The 26,709-nt window shown below is 42.7% G+C and overlaps 1 protein-coding gene across 4 annotated transcripts in view; it reads left to right on the top strand.

Moving 5' to 3' along the window:
• Positions 1-10,950, top strand: part of LOC122654759 (probable galacturonosyltransferase 7) — a 31,666-nt gene extending 20,716 nt beyond the window's left edge. For 2 of the 4 annotated variants that reach the window (XM_043848998.1, XM_043848994.1), the window contains 3 exons: positions 8,869-9,226; positions 9,508-10,050; positions 10,626-10,950. In XM_043848998.1, coding sequence (XP_043704933.1) covers positions 8,869-9,226; positions 9,508-10,050; positions 10,626-10,910 — 1,186 coding nt within the window. In that variant the 3' untranslated portion in view covers positions 10,911-10,950. The remainder of the gene's footprint in view (positions 1-8,868; positions 9,227-9,507; positions 10,051-10,625) is intronic. The other 2 variants (XM_043848997.1, XM_043848995.1) reach the window with 2 other exon arrangements.
• The last annotated feature ends 15,759 nt before the right edge of the window (positions 10,951-26,709 follow it).

Below are 26,709 nucleotides of genomic sequence, written 5' to 3'. Positions count from 1 at the left end.
ACTAAACATTGTACGGAATAGGCCATATTAGAGAATGTATACAATGTACGCTACCAACCTAGGATCCAAAGGCAAACTACCATTTTGGATATAATTTTTTTAAATCTAGAGGTTCCAATATGTTTAGAGGGCCTAATATAGTGTATCATAGAAGTTTCAGGACTTAATTTGGCCATTTGACCCTCAAAACCAACCATCAAAATTTGCAAAAAAAAGAAAAAAAAAAGAAAGAAAGTACGGTTTGATTGAAATTTCGGTTTCGAGCACCGAAACCTGGAACCTTGTCCTACAGTGGTCTCCGCTAATCTCCTCCCAAATTTTCTCTCCCTTATTTTCTTTTGTATCTCTTGGTTTCTCTTTGCAACCCTCTCTATCTTGGGTCTTGCGAGTTCTCCTCTCTTTCTGGTCTTGTCTCTGCTAATCTACTGTCCATCATTCTCTACCTCAGTTTTCTCTACACACCTTCATCTCCCTCTCCAATTTTGTTTCTTTGCAAGCTTCTATCTTGGGTCTTTGTGATCCCCATCTTGTGTTTGTGGTTTCTCTTCCTGCCCTCTGATTCTCCTTTATTTCCCCCCTTCAAATTTTGTATTTTCTGTAATCATATGTATTTTGGTATCAAGTCGATGTTCTACTCGATCTAGGGGTGTCAAAAAAACCCGGCACTAACCCTCCTTGAGCCCGGACAGGGCTGGGTCAGGCTCGGCTTGGGTTGAGGCTTTGGCCCTTGCAGGGCCAGCCCGACCCTGTATGCACTTAATAACCCACTATTGCATTTTAAGGCTAATGCACTTGATAAATATGGGCTTTATTGATGCCCTTCTGCGTTTAACTGGCTCCATTGGAGTCCTCCCTGTCAAGTACTTGGGCCTTCCCCTCATCCTTGCTAGGCTTTCCAACCATCTCTGCACCGCCATGCTGGACAATATCCGTAAGCGGCTCCAGCTTTGGAAAGGTAAACTCCTTTCCTATGCGGGGAGGCTCGAATGCATTAGATCGGTTCTCCAATCTTCTTACATTTATTGATGTGGTATCTTTGGTACCCCCCAAAGCCACTATCAAGGCTATGGAAATCCTCTTTTGTGCCTTCCTTTGGAAAGGAAAAGAATCCTCCAAATTCCTACATCTAATCAGTTGGAAATCCATTTGCCTCCCCAAGGCTGAAGGAGGCTTGAAAATTCGCCACATCTACGATTCCAATACTGCATGAATCCTAAAGCTCATCTGGAAAATCTCCTCTAGGCATGACTCCATCTAGGTCAACTGGGTCTACTCCCATCTTCTCAAAAACGATTCCATCTGGACAGTTCCCATCCACTCCGACTCTTCTTGGGTCTGGCGAAAGATTCTTCTTCTTCGCCCTCTTGCCCTTCGTGCTACCTCCTCAGTTATTGTAGATGGCTCCTCCACCTCTCTCTGGCTTGATCCCTGGCACCCTCTTGGAGTTCTCTACAACGCCTTTGGAGCTAGATTGATCCATTCCTCTGGCATTCCCAAATCTACCCCCCTCCCTACCATCATCTCTCTTGGCTCTTGGTCTCCCCCATCCTCCCATATCCCTATCCTCTCTCAGGTCTGGCCAACCCTCCCCCTTCCCCCCTGCTCCTACGGATAAGGTTATTTGGCTCCCCTCCACCAGCAGTCGTTTTGGGTTCAGTTCAGCTTGGAACTTTGTCCGTAACCCAAGCCATACTGTCCCTTGGGACAAACTAGTCTGGTTCAAAGGTCTCATCCCTTGCCACAGCTTCACGGTCTGGAGATCCCTCAACCTTTGCCTCCCAACCCAAGCCTTCCTCCTTCACCAAAGTATCCCTGTATCCCCTTCCTGCATTTTCTGTTGGAATGGTTCTGAGGACACTGCCCACCTTTTCTTTGCCGGCCCCTTTTCATCCACCATTTGGAACAAAGCCCTCCTATCCATTTGGTCCCATTGCAGGAGACATTTCCCCTTTGTTTGATAGAGAATGGCGTTGGATGGACAAGACCTTCAAAGGCGACACCCTCTGTGACACCGTGGGAAAGCTTGTTTTTGGCTCTGCTATTTATCACATTTGGATGGAGAGGAACCTTAGGAGATGGACTTCCAAATCTCACTCCTTTGACTTGATTTGGAAGGCCATCTCTTTCAATGTCTCCTCCAAACTCAGCTCTATCCCCCATAGATCCATTATTGACACCCTAAGGAATAGGCATATTGTTGTTACCTGGGGCTTAGATAGATCCCTTTTGCAGCCTCCTCCCTCTCTAAGGATGGCCTGATTTTGTGTTTCTTTTCTCCCCCGCCCCCCCTCTCTTCCCTCCTTTGTACATCCCCCCCCCCCCCCTTCTTTCTCTTTTGCCCCCTCCTGGGGTTTGGTAATATATATTAAGTAGGATGGGGCTTTGTTTAGTGGGCTGCGATGGACTGTTCACTATTCAAGGCCAATCAAGGCTGGGCCGGGCTTGGGAAAACCCTGCCAGGGTCAGGCTGGGTTGAGGGTATGCTTGGCCCTTGCAGTGTCGGGCTGGGCTTGGGTTTTGGTTAAGGCTGCCAGGGTTAGGCTAGGGTTAAGGCCAAACCCGGCCCAGCCCGGCCCGTTGACACCCCTAACTCGATCGTAACACTGATCCACTTGGATTGGCTGGCCAGCTAGGTAGTTTGGTTTTCTGATTTTAAAACACTGAATATGCTTATATCTTTTATTCTTTTTTAACAAATTCTGTTTTCCAACCAAATTGAATTGTAAGTAAATTTGTGTATTATTACCAATATAGCAAACTTTGGGAATAATCCAATGCTTTATTTTCCAAGATATGGAAAAAACTCATATATTTTATTCCGCACCTTGTTTATTCATGTACTTTTACCAGAATTTTTGCAGTTTTTTTTTTTTTTTTCTCCAATTTAACCATATTTTTATTCCTCAACCATGTTTATTCATGAACTTTTTGCTATAATATTCTAAATTTTTACAGTTTTTTCACTTTTAGTGCATATTTTTTTATTTATATAAGAATATGTTCATCAACAAATGTTTCTTACACTGGTCGTTAAGGAAATGCTTCCATAACAGCCCAAATATTTACAATGTGGCAGATTAGGTGGTGCCTAAATTTTGTGGACACCGACCCCAAGGTACCTTGCTCGCATGTCAAGTTTCAGCCAATTGGAGTTTTCCAATCGGAAAAAATAGAGCTTTGAAATTATATGACTATGAGAGTGTGCACAGTTAGTGGACGGAGTCTTGGAGTACCTGAGGTGTGCATGGACATACGTGGGAGAGTATTTGCTTGAATTTGGTTCTAAAACTTAACACGTGGCTAATCTAGACATATGTGCTCCTATCCAATGTTAGAATTGCTACATCATCTATCCATGTGGCACAATGAGGGTGGAAAATGTATTTTTCCATATTTATTTATGGGCAAATTTTTCTCGGTTGGCCCACTATACGAGGCAAGGTGTTGATTCTTAGATGATTTAACCAGAGACATTCAAGATGAGGTTCCTTGGTGTATGTTTTTTGTTGATGATATTGTTTTGGTTGATGAGACAAAAGCAGGGATTAACTCCAAGTTGGAATTATGGTGATCAACCTTGGAATCAAAAGGTTTTAAGATAAGTATAATGAAGATGGACGATATGGTGTGTAACTTTAGTTACACTAGAACGGATAAATGAGGTAATGAAATTGATGAGGGAGATTCGACAAAGTGATTATTTAGGTATCTGGGATCTGGGCTCAATCATAAATAAAGGTGATATAGAGGATGATGTTTCGCAGAGAATTAAAATATGATGGATGAAGTGGAGAGGTGCGTTCGGAGTGTTATTTGATTGACATATTCCTTTAAAACTTGAAGTTAAATTTTATAGGACAGTCATATGACTGGCTATGATGTATGGTGTGGAATGTTGGACAGTGAAGAAGCATCATATAGATAAACTCATTGTGTCTGAGATAATGATGTTGAGATGGATGTGTGGCAAAACTAGGAAGGATAAAGTAAGGAATGATCATGTTAGAGCTGATTTGGGAGTAGCTCCGATACATAATAAGCTACTATAAAGTTGTTTGAGGTAGCATGGCCATGTTCAATAGAGGCTTTAGATGCTCCAGTACAGTGGAGTGATTTGATTCAGATTGAAGGAGCTAAAAGAGCCAGACGCAGACCTAAAATGACTTTGGGAGATGTGGTGAGGAAACACATGCATAGCTTAGGCCTTGTATCAAGTATGACTTAGAATAGAACTGATTGGAGGAGGTAAAGGATCCATGTAGCCGACCCCATTTAGTTGGGATAAGGTTGAGTTGTTGTTGTTGTTGGAGATGAATCGGAGAGACGCTAAGAGGCGCAAGATGCACTAAAGCTATACATGGAAATGCTTAAGAACGCATGGAAATGCTTAAAAACACATGAAAATGCTTAGGATACATGTAAAATACAGTTTTGAAGTATAATACACCATAAACAAGCAGTAGGTCCGACCACAGGATGTTAGGTGGTCGGACCCAATATCTGTTAGTTGTTTTAAAGCATAATACACCATCCATGCTTTAGCCAGTTGTTTCTGTAACATAAATTTTTAATAGATTTGCAGTTCCGTTCATTCGGACATTTATGATGCCAAATGAGAGAATCTTAATGGTTGGAGTGTTGTACCTGACTAGGGGAAGAAGTGTTGATCATTTTCTTTTAACGAAACAGATCACCGGAAGAAGGCTAAGCTGCTGTATCGGCCAGGTGTAGTCCTTCTTCTCCTCTTCCTTCCTCTGTTGCAGCTGCTTCTGGCTGATGGTGGTGTCTGCTGGCTGCTGCTGTTACTGGTGTTTCCACTGTTTGCAGCATTTATCGGGAAGAAGAATTGAGACATTGCTCTTTGCAGGTTTTATCGGCGTAATGATCATATTGACTATATCGACCCAGTATTGAACCATATCGATTCATATAAATTGATATGCTTGGTACTGGTTAGATACAGTATAATTTTTTTTTTACAGTATTGTATCTCTAATGTATCGTATTGGTACCTACTGATACCGATACGTAGTACCTTGATGAGAGGCAGATTTGGTCAGCCCCTTGAAACGTGAATATATGCCGCGTGAAATGTTAGATGGGGCCTAAATTTTGTGGTAGGTTATACCCCTAGGTCCCCTGCCCACATGTCAAATTTTAGCCAAATATGGAGTTGGTCAATTGGCAAAGTAAAGCTTTGAAAATCCAGGGCTACAGGAGGATGCTTGCCAATACATAAATGTTAGGATTTGAGTTTGAAATTTGACATATGGCCAATCCATATATTGTTTTTTTCTATCCAATAGTCATAATCACCATATTATCCTGCCATGTGGTAGAATCATGTGGGCCGCTAAGATATCCTTGTCTAGTTGGAGCCGTAAAGTGGGAATTTTTCCTTTATATGTATACTGATCCCCCACCCATCCCCCTTTGTCTTATTGAATTGATCATACTGGACCATACCTCAAATTCTCCTGCACTGTCAATAAGGTCCATGTTTTCTAAACCTGAATGGACCTAACTATTGGTGATGCAGTTGCATGTGCGTAGCTAGACCGGCATGATCTGATTTGGAAACCCAGACCCAGGCAAACCACTGAACCAGAACAAAACAAGGCTTTTGGTCTATAATAAGGGTTCGTAGGGAGTTAATTTGTTTATTGGGGTTATTTTTGTAATCGCCATTTTTATTTTATTTTATATTAAGGAAGTTAGTGCATAGTAGTTCTTTGTTTGAGTTATTTCAGTAACGGAGTTGGAGTAGGAGTCTTTTTTCCCTCTCTTTATATTATGATCGTAAACCCAGCAGTTAAGCAGAGTTGGATATTGAATGACAAAAAGCCTCAAGTATATCTTCACACAAAAAGAGCTCAACATGAGGCAAAGAAGATGGCTCGATCTACTTGAAGACTATGATAGCACAATTAATTACCATCCAGGGAAGGCAAATGTCGTCGCGGACGCCTTAAGCAGGAATCCTTAGGGATACTCTGCTTCATTTTTGACTAGGCAACGACACATCATTAACGACTTCAGAAAACTCGACCTAGAAGTGATGGTAGGAGATGTTTCAGCCATGCTATCCAACTTGACAGTACAACCATCTTTGATAGAGAAAATAAAATCTGCCCAAAGTGAAGACCCGTGCCTAGAGAAAATCAGGACGGAAGTTCAAGAAGTGTGAATTTTGGCTAGATAGAGTGGTGTTTTTGGGTCACCACAACATGTTTGAAGTTTTTTCCTCACGGGTTGTGAGTATGAAAGCAGCTGTTCCTTCTCTCTCTCTCTTCTTCCTTGCGGCTCAGAAACTCCCATCAGGTGTGTTCAGAGTTCTTTTTCTAATTCTTTTCTCTCCTTGTTCTCTCTTATTACAGGCTACTCCTGTTCTAGTGGATACCCTCAGTGACCCACGATTGGGGATCAATATCCCTCTTTCCATTTGTTTTCTTTCTAATATTTTGGGTATTAGCCTAACACCCTAGGCAGACCTGAACCCTAGTCCCCTGCCCTTTGATTTCATCTCTACTGTGAGATTGGAGCCTGAGACCAAATTTGGTTCCTGTTTTACCGCCAGACCCTAGTTGCAGGAAATTTCTTTGACCTTCTGGTTTCTATTTGAAGTGCTTCTCAGTTGGAATCAACAGATCATTGGGTTATCGACCTCCACCGAAATTTTCAGTCCAATCAGAGGCCATACAGGTGAGGTGTCTCACCTTGAATCTAATCAGCTTGCTGCTGGTTCTGTTATTGCAAGGAAGGAGGTAACTCTTCTAATTTGCAATTAAGGCCAGATTCTCTGGTTATGTCCAAGAAACCTGATGGATTCAACCTATCCCAACGTAGATTGCAGAATCCTACCCTCAACAGAATCATAGGGCTCACAAGCAGCAGGTTAAACACCACAAATAATTCCCAATCTAGGGTTCAGATTAACCCCAAACTATCAATCCCTCAAAATATTATGAAGATCCAATGGTTGGATTCCAAGTAATTGACAAGGAATAAAAATAGAAGCTAAACTCAGAATTTAGAAACAACAGTATAACTTCAAATCCACAACGCAGAATAGTACCAGAACATAGACAGATTCATCACTCCATGAGCTAATCATCATATGTAAAAATCAGTTCATTTCAATGGCTAGATGCTTCAGACAACAGTTTACAAAAATAGGAATTAGGATCAGATTATTAACTAGCAGTAACAATCAATCTGCACGTTCCCATATTGTAGCCGATGGAAGGCCATGTCTGATGGAACAACACTTCAAGATTTCACCATGATCCGAAGGGTGGATGAATCAAAGCATTACCTTCACTACCACAGGCCAGATAACTCAGAAGTGGAAACCATAGGGTTGTATCAGTTGATACAGAAGTAACAGCAGCATATAAGATTTCCCATTAACAGTCCTCCATCAACATCAAAACAGTAGTATTCAAATTAAAGCGGAGCTGATATGCATACCTCATTTCAGAACCAGAAAGAGATGAGAAAAGAAGAAGAAGAAGAAGACAGATAACCTGGATTTCTCACCAAAGGCTTCAACCAGTTCTCACTGGTCAATCCAACCTCCCACTAGATAACCTACTGCCTCTCACAGTACCTGTTTCACACAGAATTGTTGCAAAGCAACATAGTTTAAGGGTTCAAAAATCATAGGCCTACTACTGCTACCCTCTTCTCTTATTAATAGATTTCGTTTCTATTACAGAAATAGCAGTCTTCTAGAATTTAACAAATTAGTAACTAACATATAGTATCATATTAGCAATAGCTACAACTAAATAAGTGGTAATAAGAAATAGAAACAAGTAACTAAAAAAAAAAAATCTCCTATTAGCCCCCTACACAAGGCATAAGAAGGGGTCCTTAATAGGCTCAATCCTGTCCCAAGAAGTGGGCCTAAATTTGAACTGCGAGTGGGCTTAAGGGCTGGGCTCGATTGCTGCTGCTGCTGCTGGCTGGGCTTTTTCTTCATCTTGCACATGTATTGTGTCTGAGCCTTGGACCTACATCAAAACCCCTCAATTCTCTTTGTCCCATTCTTATTTAAGATTCTAGGAAAGCCCTCTTCAAATTCTAATTATAGTTTGGTCGTTTTACTGATTAGTTCACTCTTAAGGGCCTGAATTGTTCCAGAATTTATAGATTTGCCATACCCCTAATAGTTGATTTTTCATCATTCAGGTGTAGGTCCATAGCAAACCAAAAATAGGGTTTTGGAACCTGGGGTTGCATCAGTTAGACTGTATAAGTGGCACAAAGCCAGTTCTCATACAGAATAGAAAATGTACAGAAAATCTGGGACAGTTTTCTTGGGTGATCTGGGATATTTCAACTGTGATACCCAAATCCTTTACAACTTTGAGCCCTTGGTGTTTTCTGATTTTGGGGAGAATCTTAACAAAACAGGAAGAAAAATGAGATAAAAGGGAAGGGGTTGGGGGGAGAAGTCAGTTGGCAGTGGGTTGGGAGATAGGGTTTTGGTCCAAGTAGTCAAGTACTATTATTTTGCTGCTAGAATGTTGGCATGGCTTCATCATTGTTGTACCTGGCATTGCATGAGTAAGTCTGTAAGTGGTAGTAGCATTTCTCATTGGAAAAAGAAAGTTTGTAATAAATGAGGAAAAGTTGATGTGTACTTTAAATACATATGCTACTTTATGATATAGTGGGCACTGTAACTTCTTTTACAAGGAAATGAGGTCATTGAGCCAATCTGACTTGCTCTCTTGTTGAACTAGTAGCTGAAGAACCACAACCTTCCTGGCTTGTCTTTCGAATTTTGTTTAATAACTTTCATCTATGATTTCCTTGCAAGTCTGCACAGAAAATTAAGCTTCATTTTTCTTGTTCTGACAGCATTAGGAAGAGGTTACAGAAGATGGAAAGTACAATAACGAAGGCAAAAGCAATTGTTGTGGATTGCAATAATGTTGATAAAAAATTGAGACAGATACTTGATCTGGCCGAGGACGAAGCCCACTTCCACATGAAGCAGAGTGCTTTCCTCTATCATCTTGCGGCCCAGACCATGCCTAAGAGTCACCACTGCCTGTCAATGAGATTGACTGTTGAACACCTTAGATCTCCCTCGCTTGATAAGGATTTCTCAGCGGCTGAGAAATATGTAAATCCAGCATTGCATCACTATGTGATTTTATCCAACAACATACTTGCTTCATCCGTTGTTATCAACTCAACCGTGATGCAGGCAAATGTAATTAGTCCTAAGCTCTATCTATGTTTGTTGCTTTGGTTGTTAAAAACTTAAAGAGAGGAAGAACAGTGCCAGGCTGCGTAGCATACGGTAGCGCCTCCCTGTGTCTATCTCTCCCCCCTCCTACGAAATGACATATCTGCCCCATACTGTGGGAAGAGAGAGTTGGACACAGGAGGCGCTAATGTACGCTACGCTGCTGGACAGCTTTCTTTCTCCCAAACTTAAAATAGTAATTCATCTTGCTGTGACTTGATTGGTTTGCCTGGTGGATGTTACAGGAAAGCAAGAGTAAGGTTTTTCATGTTCTGACAGATGGGCAGAATTACTATGCCATGAAGCTTTGGTTTTCCAGAAATTTTTATAAGGAGGCTACCATTCGTGTTCTGAACATTGAAGATCTTAATCTACACAACCATGATACTCCACTGCTTCATCTATCTTTGCCTGAGGAATTCCGTATTTCCTTCCGGAGTGATAGTAAATCTCTAAAAACCCAGCTGAGAACTGCATATATCTCAGTTTTTGGCCATTCACATTTTCTTCTTCCTGAAATATTCAAGAATCTGAAGAAAGTGGTAGTTTTGGATGATGATGTTGTTGTCCAGCGAGATTTATCCCCATTATGGAGCCTTGATATGGAAGGGAAGGTAAATGGTGCTGTCCAGTTTTGTACAGTGAGATTGGGTCAGCTGAAACAAGCTTTGGGTGAGAAAAGTTTTGACAGAAATTCTTGCACGTGGTTGTCTGGACTGAATATAATTGATCTGGTGAGATGGAGGGAGCTGAATCTTACTGAAATCTACCGAAGGCTGCTCCAAGATGTAAGTATCATTCTTTATTTTTGGTTTTCATATCAATTGTGCATGGCAATGAGCATTCACATAAGACATTATTTCAATCCTTAAACATTTTTATTTAGGATCACTGCTTCTATAAAATTGATGACTTGGAAGATGGATTTTTCTTTCCCCAAAATCAGCGCCTATGTGAATTATGTAGTGTTAATCCCCAACCACACAGATGAGCCTTTCTTGAATACAAATCTTTCTTATTTTATTTGGGGGGGATACAAATTTTTTTTTTTTTTGGGGGGGGGGGGGTGGTGTTTTCCGTTACATTTTTTTGTTTGACAAGGCTTTCCAAGAGATACAATGGTTTTGATTCTCTTTCACATATCAAGTAATGATGAGGTTGATTTTAGTCAAGAAGCACACTGCATCCAGACACCATGGGTGTCATACTGATATGTGGTATGTGAACTTTTTATGGGTATTGGAAATCAGTCTGTTTGTCTTCCTGATTTCAGCTACTACAATATTATTCCACTAAGCAATATCAATGACACTTACCAAGTATTTGAGCTTTTTAACTTGGTGATTTGATCTTACAACATGAACAGCAGCACAGCATCAAGGAGGAATCACTGAGAGCTCAATTGTTGCCTGCAAGTTTGCTCACATTCCAGAACCTGGTTTATCCTCTGGATGGTTCATGGGCTTTGTCAGGGCTGGGTCATGATTACAACATTGATTCCCAAGCCATTAGGAATGCTGCAGTGTTGCATTACAATGGGAACATGAAACCGTGGCTTGACCTGGGGATTCCAAAATATAAAAGACACTGGAAGAAGTTTCTGAAACGAGAAGATCAGTTCATGGGTGAATGCAATGTGAACCCATAGTAGAAATTTCATCTGAGTAGTGCTGTCACCCAGAATCGGGAAGAAAAAAAAAGTTCCGGTTCAGTGAGAAGACAGATGAACTTGTTGATGTTCATTATTTCATGGAAAAGAAAAATATCAATCCTGGCCAAGTGTTAAAGCCGAATGACATTCTTTTTGGATTGGGAAGGGTTTGCAGGAAAAAAGTCGTGATCGCAATCTGGAATTTGATTCTGGAGATACCTAATTGCTTGGTAATAAAGGAACCAGAACATTTTTATCTGCACTCGAGGTGAAAGCAGAAGAGAGTTCTAATGCACTGTTGCTAGGCCAAAAGGGTCCAATACCGGGTTTGGTGTAGTACATGTTTGATTGATTTAGATTGAAAGAGAAAGAGCTGGCCTGTATACTGCTTAATCTGCGCAATAGTGTACAATGAATGGGAATTAGGACCCACAATCTGTAAATGGGAGCATTTTTAGGTTTAGGACGGTTCACTGAAGATTCAATTGCCATTTGTTCATGTGATAGAAGTGATTATTGGGCCAGTGTCCGGAACGGGTTGCTGGATTGTCTTATTTGATTTGATATTTTGTTATTTGATCGTAGTAGTTTTATATGTTTGTTGGTAATTTTTGTGGAATGGTTTGAAATGACAATGGAACAAGGATTGGCATTCTGTTGGGAAAAAAAAAGTGTTCCTATTTCTTCAAGCACAAGCACAGGTTGGCCATGGGAAGAATGATGTCATATGCTTTTGGAAATCAATAATCTTCTTCTATGGAAGATCTGTTTGTAACCCAAGGTAGTTACAACACTAAGTTGTAACCTCTCTTTTATATTCAATGCAGACAACAATTGCTCTTACTACATTAGGAATTAAGGGCCTGCAAGATAACACTTTTGTTTCTGAGCATTTTTCTATTCCAGAAATAATTTTTTGTATTTCTATTACTAGGCCAAATTTTTTGACAAAAAAATTTGTTTGATTACGCATAATAAATTCTATATGGATTATGGGTATTAATGTAATTCTATATGTAATTTTATATATAGCAAAGTGAACATAACAATGTGATCGATGAAGCTGCCATGAATCGGTGGTAATGGAACGGAAGTAACCTCGTTATTGGCCGGAATTGGCTAGAATAGGTTGGAACTTGGCCCTGAAATGGTCGTGACATTAAGTAACCTTCCAATTTATGGCCGGAAGTTGCAAGAAATTGCCGGAATAGATTGGCGAAGGGAGAAATTTATTGAAACAAACCAGAAGTTATTGGAATAGGTCGGAAATTGTTGGAAATGGAAGAAACCTGCTGTAACTGGCAGAAAATAGTTGGAACAGACCAGAAGTTGGAGTTGCAGAATCGTGAGGTTAGCACATCAAACTGGCATATCGAACTGGTTGCAGAAATAATTACTCAGCATATCAAACTGGTTTCTCCGACAAACATGTCTTATAGGAATGGGTTAAATTCGCATGCACCCTTTAAGTTGTCCAAAAATTCCACATGCATCCCCTACTCTCTTCTGACATTCCACATGCACCCTTTGATAATTCCATGCGCACCTGCCCCTTGCTTTTCAAATTAATCCATATTTAAGTCCTATCGTTAAAATCAGAATCGTGAGGTTAGCACATCAAATTGGCATATCGAACTGGTTGCAGAAATAATGATTCAGCATAGGGATGTAAACGGATTGAATTCGGTCGGATAGTGGCATTATCATATTCATATATGATTATATTCGGATGGATTTGGATAATATCCTATCGGTTTTCGGACGGATTCGGATAATTTTTGGATAGTGATTTTTTGAATACAGGTTCTCCTAAATGGATATGAATACGGATTGAATACGATTTTTCGACTATCCGTTGACATATTTACTGTTTTCATGATGAGGGTTAGGGTTGAGACTTGAGAGTTCAGTAATTACCCTTTCTTCTATTCTTCTTAGTCTTTTATTCTCTTACGTTTTTTGCTTTTGATTTTTTAATAGATATGTAATTCCATGCATCACATTGCATAAAACAATATATATAAACCAATTGCAAATCTAGAAAAAGAATTACATTATCTCAACTTATAAATTTATAAAAATAAGATAACAAAATCCAACAAGGTAACTTAAAAGGATAGACAAACACAGAGTTATATTTCAGATATTTTATTACTGTTGGACTGCTAAACGAGTCGGATAATAATCGGTCGGATAGGGGGATTATCATATTCGTATCCGATTAATTTCGAACAGATTCGGATTCTCCTAAACGGATATGAACGCGGATCGAATACGAATTTACGAATATCCATTTACATCCCTAATTCAGCATACCAAACTGGTTTCTACAAACATGGCTTATAGGAATGGGTTAAATACGCATGCACCCCCTAAGTCGTCCAGAAATTCCACATGCACCCCTTGTTTTTCAAATTAATCCATATTTAAGTCCTACAGTTAATATCAGGCGTTAAATGCTAATGGATCTAAAATTGAAGAATGTAATGTACAATTAAAACCTCATTTAGGCTTTGAAACTCAAACTGGTATCAAACTGGCAAACTCAGCATATCAAACTGGTTTCTTCGACAAACATGGCTTATAGGAATGGGTTAAATACGCATACAACCCTTAAATGGTCCAAAAATTCCACATGCACCCCCTGCTCTTCTGACAATTCCACACACACCCCTTGATAATTCCATGTGTGCCCCCTGCTTTTCAAATTAATCCATATTTAAGTCCTACGGTTAATATCAGAATCACGAAGCTATCACATCAAACTGGTATCAAATTGGCATATCGAATTGGTTGCAGAAATAATCACTGAGCATATCAAACTGGTTTCTCTAACAAACATGGCTTATAGGAATGGGTTAAATACACATGCACCCCCAAGTCGTTCAAAAATTTCACATGCACCCCTTGATAATTCCATGCGCACCCCCTGCTATTCAAATTAATCCATATTTAAGTCCTGCAATTAATATCAGCCGTTAAATGTTAACGGATCTAAAATTGAAGAATGTAATGTACAATTATAACCCGTTTAGGGTTTGAAACTCTTTTGTTTTGTGGGATCTTTTGCAAAGTGGTGAAATGTTTCTGAGATTTGTTGTGAAAAAAATGAAATGGGTATTTGTGGTTTTAGATTTTCTAGGATTTTGGGCTGCTTTGAGAATCTAGGGGGTTATCTTTTGTATCCCTATCGTCTCGCTTGTTTTTTGTGCCGGATTATGCTTTCCTGATGCTTGAATCGTTCCTTGGATGCATTCTCGAATGCTACTCCAAGGCATAACAATTAGTCTCCCCAGCAACAAAACCCGTTACAGATGTTTCTTCTACTTCTAAACAGTGTTTTACTTTTTATTTTTGTTGCACAAAGAATATTGCTAGAGGAAGACCCTCGAGCACTGCAACTTTCAAGTTAGCCTGGGCTAGGAAACAATATGGAAAACAAAGACTACTCTTTAATGTTTCTTTACTTCTCTATTGATTGAAGAATGAATATCTCATACATGAGTACTGGGACTCCTATTTATACAGGTTCATGCCCAACCCCTTTCCTATTGTATCTTTTTGATCCGCCAGAGGGCTTTCCTTTCCGGTAAGGTGGTCCCCGTGTGCTTGGATTAGGAAACCCTTGCAAGAATAGCGATTCTCCCCTTAAATCGCGGGATCTTCCCTATTCTAGCACATGAATTACGGTTTATAAGCTTATACCCATTTGGAAGTTCTCAACTAACTTTGCTGACGTGTCTAGGCCTGTATAACTGTCTCATGCGTGGCCCTCCGTGTTTCTGGTCGAGGACCGGTTAATTTTAACCCAAGTAGGGTCGTGTGTCAAGCAAGGATTGGATAGACAGAACGTGGTGTATCATTTTCCCCCTACTACCCTTACCTGGAGTGAGGTATGGGGAGAATTATTTGATCATCCCATGTGAAGGAACCTTGGCTTGTATGCTTGGCCATTCATAGTCTTTGTCGGTTTACCATGTCCCGATGGTGATCAGCTTTAATGCTTGGTGGGGTTGGATACCGATCATGATCCATTTTTCCTTTGATTACATTTCTCCTTTGGATGACCTTACCCCTGAGTGTGTTTTATAATCATGCCGCCATTCGTCGATGTTTGCACGTGGGTCCAAAATATCTTCCGGATTTCATGCCTTTTGAGGGAAGTTGAGGGGATGTCATAAAGTTACGGAGAGCAAGAGTATGATGTTCCTGATATGAGAGAAGCTTGGTGAGATACTCGATTCTAACTGCAGCGTCTCACCGCCAATTAAGCCGGGCTTCAACGTAAGAATTGTGTGCCATCCGCCATTGTTGTCAAGAACATTTGGGGAATAATCTTCCATTTGTGATAGCGGCGGTCAGCATCCTCATAATCAATCAGGGAGGGAAATTCCGCCGATGCCTTCGAGCTGGTAGCCATGTAACATGGAATGGCTGTCCGCCAAAGCATGAGCGGAGGTTCGCTGTGGAGATGGAGGAGCAGTGGCGATCCGGCTTACGAAGGAGTGGATGGTGGAGGAGTCATCGAGAATCGGAGACGAACAACAACCCACGTAGCAGGGTTTGTGTTGCCATACTCGACGATGAACCGATATCGCCCACGATCTTCGCCAAGAGGGCCAACATTAGGGCAACTCGCTTGATAACGAAGCCAAAGAGAGTCCGGGCCGCGCTTCTTCTCTTTAGATTTTGGAGGCGGCGTAGGAGGAGGGGAATCATCAAGATCATCCACCTGATCAGACCAGTCATCCGAGGAACCAAAAGGGAGAATCATACCCATATCTGTTGGTCGTGGATAGGTGACCATGGTACGGCCGTCCTCAAGAGATTTGTAGACGGGATTTGTCGCTGTCAACGGTGGTGTTGCAGCAGGTATATTGTGGGTAGATTCGTACGCCGTGATCCAAGACTCGGGATGAGTTTGATGAGAGTTTCTCGATCAATCGGGGGGGACATGAGTGATAGTCGGGATCCTATCTTCGCCGATCTGACGAAGAGAGCCGCATCATTCTCGGAGAATCCATGTTGAGATTCATGGCATGATTTTGCAACTGGTAGCATATCCGATAATGGAGGGTGGTGCAATTGCCGATTCTTTCTCGGGGAGCACCGGTGAGTCAGTATTAAGAATTGCCAGGCATCCGCAAGATTGGGATCCTCAAGAGAAATATTGTAGTTGGGGTATATAGTATAGAAGACGGTGCCGCTTCGAGTAGTCTCGAACATCTCGTAATGGTGGCATGAGGGAAATTCCGGAATCGAGTGTCCGTAAAATTGAGACGACGCCACCGGGAGACCTTTGCGACCATGAAAGGTTGTTGCGATCTTAACCGCACTCCAAATGAAGATGAGTGTAGCCAAGATGGATCCACCGGCGATCAAGTCCGGACCGATATTCACCGAAAATATTGTTCCTTGCCATCAACGTGACTGTTCTCGAAACGGGGAGCTCGAACATACTCCTTAAGACCCCGAGTCTTCTTGGGAGCAATAATAGTTCAAGCTTCCTCGTAATCAAGTAGATGTCCTGGGGAAGACATCATAGGGATTAATGATCGGGAAATTTGTCGGATGGATCTGCTGTTCAGCCGGAGTATAGCTGAGTTCGTACAGATAATCGACTTTAGACACATGAGATTGTTTAAGGGTGACTGGAGCCGAATCGAGGTTGTAAAGCCATTAAAGTCGAGAGAGGGGACCACTGCTTGCTAGAGATGCACCTGGACCTCTCGTCTGGGACTGGTTCAAATGGTTTATTATTAAAGCAGAGAAGAATGAATAGTAAGCCTCTTAGACTCGGGTCGGAGGTAACCCGATTGTGCCGGGATTTTATAGCGCCATGCCCGCATACCCACACCTACCTCAAGGGACGTTACCAACAAGAGTCCGGGAAGAACACTATTCATAATTCACACCTATTTCTCGCTGCAGAGATCCGTCTGTGATGGCAATCAGAGCATACTTAGGCAACAAAAAAGGAAACCATAAGAAACCGTAAGGAAAGACAAGAAAGACAGGAGCAGAGCTCCAACAAACAGGAGTCAAGAGAACTACTCACAAGGCTCGATACCATATTCGAGTGTATTGCATTCATTTACTTCTATGTTTACAATAGAGCGCATTTAGCCGCTTAAATAAGGAAGAGAATAACCAAACTGCGGTTACAAAGGAGTACAAAGTCTTCATCTTACCTAACCTTAGTTGGTTACAAAGTCTTCAGAGTGTATTGCATTCAATTACTTCTATGTTTACAATAGAGCAGACGAGCTGCTTAAATAAGGAAGAGAATAACCAAACTGCGGTTACAAAGGAGTACAAAGTCTTCATCTTACCTAACCTTAGTTGGTTACAAAGTCTTCATCTTACCATAGTTGGTTACAAAGTCTTCATCTTACCATAGTTGGTTACAAAGTCTTCACCTAACTGTGGTTGGGACTACAAAGTCTTCATCTAACTGTGGATGAACGACACTGCCATCTGACTGATGCTGATTGCTGTCGGTACAAATACAAGTAGAGAACTTACATACATACATACTAATACAGACACATACATACTCAATACAGACATATGACTTACATACTCAATACAGACATATGACTTACATACTCAATACAGACATATGACTTACATACTCAATACAGACATACATACAAAAATAAAAACTAATCCGTGTCAAAGTCGGTTTTGGTGTAGGGAATGAAGAGGTCTAGGGCATGATCGACCTCGAACTCCATGTGCTCGCTCATGATGCGATGGATGAACGGATGTTGCAGGACGTTGTTGACTTCCCAAGCCGTGTTGGTACTTTGTAGAAGACAAGAGGGCAAGGTGGCTGGATCAACGTGGTTATGGGTGCACATGGTTGTCATGAAAGAGAACCATCGAGCCTTATGCTCATCTGACTGATCACATGGATGAAGAGATCCTGAGAGCTGGATTCATGAAAGGTAAAGGTAGGGTCATAAGCAATGAGGTTATGATCCAATATGGGGGGAGTAACCAGATGATGATGGATGAAATCCGGTGGTCGATGGAAGATGTAAGTGACAAAGGGAAGTTCATCAAGGGCGGAGAGGATATTGAGCCAAGTAGGTATAGGAGCAAAGAGACGGAGAAAACGGGCTAAGCACTGGGGTCGTTGAAGACGAAAATAGGCTGAGCCTATAGGGTTGGAGAAGATAGTGGAGACGGTGCTGAGGTAATGCCAGAGGGTATGGCGATTAAAGGTGAGGGCTACCTTATGGACTGCAAGAAGGTGCCAGAAGAAGACCACACATTCTTTATCAAATAAGGCTGGATTAATAGCAAACGGGTAAGGAAAGGATAGTCTCGGTGACAAGCCACCCAAAAAATTGAAGACCACCGGTGTGGACAATGGACAGGAGAACAGATCGGTATGCAGAGATGCTATATGCTTTCAGTGGTACGAAGAGAAAGGTGGCTAAAAAGAGAGGCCGAAGCCTTGGTAGAAGCCGGAGCAAAGGGTCGTGGTGGAAGTGCTGGGAAGAAGAAGAGGAAGCACTGGAGTTAGAGGCATGCAAAGGACAGGATGGAAGAAGATAATGGTAATTTCTTCTTTGTGCGAGAGAGGAAGTCCGCAAGCACATTGTCCTTGCCTTTGATATGGTGAACCTTGAATGACCATTGGGAAAACCACTCGAGCCCATCGAAGGAGCCGAGATTCGGAAGTTGCTTCGCTGAACGTAACATCTTTGGAAAAGTCTGTCATGTCCATTTCTATCGGAAAGTATGACCGATGAGGAAAAATTGAAACTTCTCAATGCCGCGCGAACCGCAAGGATTTCCTTGAACGTGGAGTGGTAATGTTGCTCGAGAGCTTGAATTCACCACTACGATATCCACAGATACGTCGTGTCTTGTCCAGGAGTTCTTCGAGGAGAACAGCGCCCCATTGAGTATCACTAGCATCCGTCCGGAGGATGCGGAGACCGTGAGGGGATCTCGCAGAGTGGGAAGGTTCTGAGCTGAGCCTTTAGATCCTGGGATCGCCTTGGTATGAATAGCGGACCATGGGGGTGCTGCTTTCTAGAGGCGGTGAAGATGACTAGTCATACGGATCTCGATGAGGAAGGAATTCGCCATATAGTTGATGATGCCGAGGAATCGTTGGACTTCTTGTCTAGAAAGAGGGCCGTCTGAGAATTCTAGCAGAGTGACCAATGTGGGGTTGTAGCCGAATTGTCCATTGGAGATGGTGACACCGAGGAAGTCAATAGTGTTGACTGCTACTACCATCTTTGTTGGGGAAAGCATGATGCCGTGGTCGACAGTGATATCCAAGAATTGTTGAAGAAGGAGTGCATGTTCTTCCTCTCGTGGTAGAGAACAGGAGGATGTCGTCTATGTAGATGAGAGCATGCTCCTGGATGGGAGCATAGATTTGCAGATGGCCTCGTTGGAACAATGATGGAGCTACTTTCAAACCAAAAGGGAGAACGCTTCCATTGGTAATGACCTCCGGGGATACGAAACTGTCTTGGGTCGATCGTCGATGGATTCCTAACCGCCAAAATCCTGCTTTGAGATCGAACTTGTCAAGAATTTGGCTTGAGATAGCTGGAGGAGAAGGGCTGGCCTTGTTGGCAATGGAAACTTGTCATCAAGCGTAAAAACATTTAGAGGTTGGTAGTTGATCACTAGACGAAGTTTGCCACGCTTTTTGTTCTCGCTCTCTTGTTGACATAAAAGCTTCGCAGCCCAAGGGGAAGATGTCTTCTCGATGAGATCTTGGGCTTCTAAGAGGGCAATCTCCTTACGGGCACTAGTGAGATGGTCGTGTTCATGCCTCAATGGTCTGGCTTTGGTAGGATTGATATCCTCATTCTTCTTGAAAGGAAGATGGATGAAGAACTTAGCATTTTGCCGTGAGAGGGCTGGAACACTTCTTGAGGAAATCACCATGATTATCCGCACCGCAATCGAGGATTAACGGGTCCTTGATACCGCAATAGGAGCCATTAGAAATAACTTGGGAATAGTGGTCCAGGGGGTAAAATGCTTCTTATAGCTGAGGCCATGGATACTCCAGCGAAGGTGGGGTAACTGGCATAAAACATCGAAGCCAATGAGAGCATCTCGACCAGGGAGAGAGGAACCTAACACCGTGTGGGAGATGGTAAGAGAGGGAAACAATGAGGAACCTAACACCGTGTGGGAGATGGTAAGAGAGGGAAACAATCTCAGTTTAATGGGATGTTTGGAAATGAGGTCAACCGAGAAGGTTTGACCATCAGCCGCAGTAAAGAACTGGCGGTGAGGTTTCCAGAAATTTGAGGGAAGAACATGGGGTGCTAGGATAGTGGTTGCGCACCCAGTGTCAAAATAACCAATGACCTGGATAGGACGATCCCATTTTGTAGGAAGGATGGATAGAGGAGCCTGTGGTAAAGGGGCTTTGGAGATAGCCAAAACTGGTGACTTAGGAGGGTCAGAGGAAGTAATCGGGTAGATGGGGTCAAATCCATCGGACTCTGGTTCGGGTGAAGAAGAGTCTGGATCTTCGTTCTAATTTTCAAGAAAGAACAGGAGATCCAAGCGTGAAATCATCGCCTACAGAGTAGAGAGATTCAACGCCCGCATCGGGTCATCTGTGATGGAAAAGGGGGCAAGCATATGCATGAGCTTGGCCTCGCTTAGCCTTGTCGTGACGCTTTCGAGCAAAGTGACCAATCTTGCCGTAGGCATAGCACTTCGTGGAAGTCTTGTGCCTCGAACTTACGCTTGAAGAATTTGTAAGGTCGTCACATCGTGATGTCCGCTTAAACCGATGAAGGCGGTTATGTTTAGAACGGAATTTACCGGGATGGACTTTGGAGAAATGGGACTTCTTCTTCTTGGAAGGACATGAGCAAATTCCTTATCTTTGCATTTGATCTTGAGATATGAGGTATCACACGCATCCGTGAGCTTATGGGTAGTCTTCTCCCATTGCTTGAAGAAGAGTCGTTGATCACAAAGCTTTTGGCAGTGCGCCGAGGATCTCTTGGTAGAGACGCCCTATGGGGGCCTCGATCAATACGAAGGCCAAACTGTCGCAAAGCCTTTGTAGCTTCTTTTCCCAGAGGTTCAGGGGAAAGAGTTCAGAAAACTCGCTTCATGTTAGGATCATCCACCACCTAGGATGTAGAAGCGGTCTAGCATGCGGGTGTAATGTTTTGCAAGATCTACCTTTTGGAAGGAGCAAAGACTTCATCCGGAAGTACTCTTCACGTGCTTTGATGCGGTTGTTTTCAATAGGGCCAATCATCTCGTTGTATAACCGGGCAATGAAAACATCAATGGGGATCCGAGTCCATTGAGCTGCCGATAACCACCAAGGGCCATAAACCATTCTCTCGAGAGTGCCATGGGAGCGGGCCAAAAACTTGGTGAGGACAAGATTGCCGCAGCACCAAGAATTAACATTTCGGCAAAGGAGCCAGGCATGAAACTCGGAGATGCGTCAGTGCCATTTGTGGAAAGGAAGACCGTCAAAAGTAAACAGCTTGTTTGGGGTCTTGATTGCCAAAAGGGCTTGGTGCCTGAACCGGAGGAGGCATCATGGGATGCTGTGCCTGAGGCTGTTGGTGCTGCGGTGCATGTGGAGCAGTATCCACTTCACTATCACTGCTATAGATGATAGGCTCAGTTTCTTGAGGTTCATCTGGAGCCTTAGTCTGATAGATGGGCAAAGGACTTGAGCAAGACTGGGAGTCTAGGTCCGAAAAAGTAGTGACAGAGGAAACCTTAGAGATAGATAAAGCAGGGATGGTCTGTGGGGCTAAGGTTAACTGGGTCAAGTAAGTGCTAAGAGTATTTGGATGGGCAGTGCTGGGACAACCGTATAAGCAGTAGTCGAGGCAACGGCTTGGCTTTGGGAGGAACCCAGGGAACAAAACCAGGGGGTCCTCAAGGTTGCTTGGCTAAAGGTTGGAAAGTGGGTTACACCATAGGCTTAGCAATGTTTATAGGGAAGGTTGAAAACCGGCGTGGCACCAAGGGTATGGTGAGTCATGAGATCACTTGGGTTTAGCGGATCGTGCTTTGTGTGCGCCGATGTCTCGCGATCATGGAGCTCTTTGAACATAGCCGTAGGAAAACTATGCGGAGCCTCGATAGTCATGATAAACAGGGGTCATGACAGAGTCGGGAACAGGGTTGGACTAGCCGGATAAGTTTGAGTTTGGGCTAGGCGAGCTGCTCTTCCGTAAGACGCTTTTCTTTTCTCGCTAAATGAGATAAGAGGCCCGCCGAATCCTTCACCGTCATAGCTATAGACATAAGCTCCTGGTGGAGGGATTCAACCGTGATCCGAGATAACGGATGTCGTCGAGGTAGCTTACCTCACTCTCAAAGCATGTGCCTTTTCTTCTTCTCCTCTCTTCTTTTTTTTGTGCATCTTGGCCGTCCAAAAAAAATGGGTGGTTGGATCAGGAGCCTCGTTTCAATACCCCCAAGAGTATAAAGTGTTCTAACTTCCCGTGGCCTTCCTTCTTCATCGCCTTCAAGTTTCCTTACTTGAAAATCTCTCGAGTTTCTAACTTCATTTCATCTCTGAAGCTATCTTGCTCTGTGCCTCTTTCTTTTCTCCAACCGCGTCTCTTTTGCTCAAGTAAGTTCTTTTTTCCTTTATTTCTTCAGTTGATTTCTTTCTCCTTTCTCTCTTTTATGTTTAGTTTGAGAGATGGTGAAGTCTAAGAAAACCCTGGTTCCTGAGCCCAATTGGGAGGTAGATTTCCTGTTAAAGGAGGCTGAGGAGTTGTATTATGGGGAAGGTGTGAGAAGAACCAGAGGGGCTCCTCCTAGGCCATCTGTGGAGGGCGCCTCAATTCCTAGGGCTTCAATTTTGGTTCAACGAAGCACATCGATGCTTCCACCGATACTTCCAGTCATACCTCCCCCAAGAAATCATTAGCTTCCCATGGGACAAAGGTTTATCGTGTGCGCCAACCCCAATCTAATCCTACCATAGGGAAAGGGGTAGACGAGATCTCCTCGGCGTTGACAATGCTCGACCTTACGGAGATCCGAGATGGTTACTCGATCCCAGAGTCCATTGACCTCAGAGTCCCTTCTCCCAAGGATAGGCTGAATACTGAGCATCCCAACAAAGTCAGCCTTATCTTAGATGTCTTTGAGGCGGGGCTCCGTTATCCTCTCCCAGTATTTATTTCTTCTTAAATCCAGGGGTTGCCTTTTTGATATTCCCCTTTTGATCTGGGCCGTCGGTTCCTCTTTAAATAGCACTTCTTTTCTCTCCTTTTCCTTACCTTTCTTTGCTTTTGTGGTTTAAAGTGAAGCCATGGATTCTTTCTGTAGGTGTTTTTCCTGCACCTCCCTTGAAGCTCTTTTACTTCTTTGGTGCTTCGGCTGTCATTGCCTTTACAGCTATACCGGATGCCTATTTTTGGAAGCTAATTCTTTACTAGGTGAAGTTGCCTTTGGCTCCGATCTTCAATCGACATTGGCCCTTACAGCTTTGATCCTCAATCGACACAGTGTCTTTTGGTGTTCTAAGCTGTTGGGCTACCTTTCTGTATGGTGTGTCCTTGCCAATGCTTGGTGGGGTCATGCTACCACAGAGAGGATGGGAGTCTTGAGGGGGCTATTTCCTGCCTTCCCTAACCTCCTCAAAGTTTGAGGATTGGAGATTTTACACAAGCAGTGTGCTGGAGGACCTAAACCGGCGTCTTGGTCATTGTCTTCAACCTTCTCATCTTTGGCAGGATTAGGTGGTTACCCATGGGATTCATTCTATCTTCAGAGGAGCTCAAAGATGTTGGTATGGTGATTCCCATTTGGCAAAGCAGTCCCTCAGGGCTTCTCGGAGTCGCTTTGGGACACGGTGTATTGCATCATGAATGTCAGGGTTGATCGTAATCTGCCCGATTTTCTTGTTGTTGCTACTCTTGTCTCATACTTCTCGGTCCCTGCTTCCTTTGCACCTCAATCCTCTTTTCTGGTGGATCAAGACAAGGCACTTCATGCTTGTGGGTTAGGCGCATTTCGATCTCGCTTTGCTCTCATGCTTCAGGAGAAGCATTCCTCTGGAACCGAGCACACCTGACTTTTGTCGATTCTGTAGAACTATTTGATTCCATTATTTGTAAAGATCCCATGTATTTCTAGTACCATTTGTCATCTGTCAATAAAGAATTTTCTTATTTTTGACTCGTCTCTTCTGCTTTTGTTCCTTTTGTTGTAATCCTTTATCATGGTCGGTTTATCATTCAATCAGCACTAGTGATACTCTTGGTCTTATTCTCGGCAAAGCCTTAATTTTGACATGTCCACATGGTACAAATAGTAACTGACGCTTGCTGACCACTGATGGAACGCCACTATGGTGCAACTCACCATTATGGTCGGATGACCACTATTTTTACAGAATGCTGCTATGGTGCAACTCACTACTATGGTCGGATGACCATTATTTCTTTATGCGGAACGCCGCTATGGTGCAACTCACCATTATGGTTGGATGACCATTGTTTCTTTGTGTGGAACGCCGCTATGGTGCAACTCACCATAATGGTCGGATGACCATTGTTTCTTTGTGGAACGCCACTATGGTGCAACTCACCATTATGGTCGGATGACCATTATTTTTTCTGTGGAACCCCACTATGGTGCAACTTACCATTATGGTCAAATGACCATTGTTTCTTTGTGTGGAACGTCGCTATATTGCAACTCACCATTATGGTCGGATGACCATTGTTTCTTGTGCGGAATGCTGTTATGGTGCAACTCACCATTATGGTCGGATGACCATTATTTTTTTGTGGAACGCCACTATGGTGCAACTCACCATTATGGTCGGATGACCATTTTTTTTGCAGAACGCCGCTATGGTGCAACTCACCATTGTTTTTGCACATCATAAATAATAACATGTAAAATTTGCTTAGAAAAATGATTGTAAAATTTGATTATAAGAATGAATCATTGCTCCCCAAAGTTGGTGAATAAGTGTTGATGCCTTTATTAATCATGGTCATATGAAGGTTTGAAACAATCTCAATTTTGATTTAAAACAAATGAGGACTGACCTTATTGATAGAATTTTTGCAAATTTTTTGAATTCCAAGACCGTAGTATGGGTTCTCCCTCCAAAGTCTCCAAATGGAAAGCTCCTGGCACCACTTGTTTGGAGATTCTGTACGGTCCTTCCCAATTGGGTGCTAGCTTTCCCATGGACCTCGGATCAGAGGCCTCTGCCTTGCGAAGCACCAATTCTCCTCGGTGAAATTTTCTTGGTTTCAACTTTGCATTATAATGGTGTGCCGTCCATTGTTGGTGAGCGGCGTTCCTTACCCGCGTTGTTTCTCAGATTTCTTCCAACAAGTCCAAATTTGCTCTTAATTCCTCATCATTAGCTCCTTGATCATATAATGGCACCCTCAGTGATGTTTCTCATATCTCCACGGGGATTACTGCCTCGGTTCCATTTGTCAACATAAATGGTGTTTCGCCTGTTGTGATTCTCGTGGTTGTTTGGTACGCCCATAAAATGCTCGGCAGTTCCTCTGCCCATAATCCCTTGGCTATCTCTAACTTCTTTTTGATCCTGTCTAGTAGGATTTTGTTCATGGCTTTTACCAGGCCATTAGATTGTGGGTATGCTACCAAGGTCTTTCGTAGTTAAATCTCATACTGATCATTGAATTCCTTGAACTTTTGCTCAAATTGCTTTCTATTATCAATGATAAGTGTTCTCGGAATGCCATACCTGTATATGACGGAATGGAGGAAGAATCTCTATACCTTCGCAGCTGAGATTACTGCCAAAGCTTCTGCCTCCACCCATTTGGTGAAATAATTAACAACTACTACCACAAATTGTCTACCTCCTGATGCCTTTGGGAATGAAACTAGAATGTCCATCCTCCACTGCACGAAAGGTAACAGACTAGAGATTGAAGTGAGCTCTGTAGTCGATTAACATGTAATTGGTGCGAATGTCTGGCATTTGATGCATTTGCATACAAAACTCATTGCTTCCTTTCATAGATATGGCCAAATGTATCTTTGCCTGATGAACTTGTGAGCCAATGCTATGCCCCCCAAGTGTTGTCTGCAAATGCCTATGTGGATTTCCCTTAGAATGCATTCTGCTTTGGATGGCCTGAGGCATTTCAAGTAGGGCATGGCATAAGCCTTCTTGTAGAGCACTCCTCCAATCATTATGTACCGTGTTGCTCTCATTCTTATCTTTTTGGCTTCCTCCTTATTTGTTGGGAGTGTGCCTCCTTGGAGATATGCTATGAGGAGGTCCATCCAGCAAGGTTCAACCTCAATGGGTAGTATGTCCCCAACTTCTTCTATACTTGGCACATCAAGCACGTCTATGTACACTGTTCTGCCTAGATCTTGAAATTCTGACGTGGCTAGTCTAGAAAGCGCATCTGTCGAGGCGTTATGTGCTCGGGGCACCTGTAATATTTAAAAGCTGGTAAACTCATTAATTAGGTTGCACACTTTTCCTAGATATTATGCCATGCGTGATTCCTTTGCTTCATATTCTCCATTCACTTGATTAACCACTAACTAGGAATCACTGTGCACGGTGATCTTCTTGACCACCAAACTTTTTGCCAGATTTAGACATGCGACTAGGGCCTCATATTTTCCTCCGTTGTTCGTGGTCTGGAATTCAAATCTTGGCGCATACTGTACCAAGAATCCCCCTGGACTTGTCAATATTAGGCCTGCACCACATCCGTTACCATTGGATGAACCGTCTACGTACAAAGTCCAGGATTCTGCTATCTCCCTAGCACCGTCCTCTGAT

Source organism: Telopea speciosissima, chromosome 3 (genome assembly GCF_018873765.1).
Source record: "Telopea speciosissima isolate NSW1024214 ecotype Mountain lineage chromosome 3, Tspe_v1, whole genome shotgun sequence".
Lineage (NCBI taxonomy): Eukaryota > Viridiplantae > Streptophyta > Magnoliopsida > Proteales > Proteaceae > Telopea > Telopea speciosissima.
This window is presented reverse-complemented; position numbering and strand designations above follow the sequence as displayed.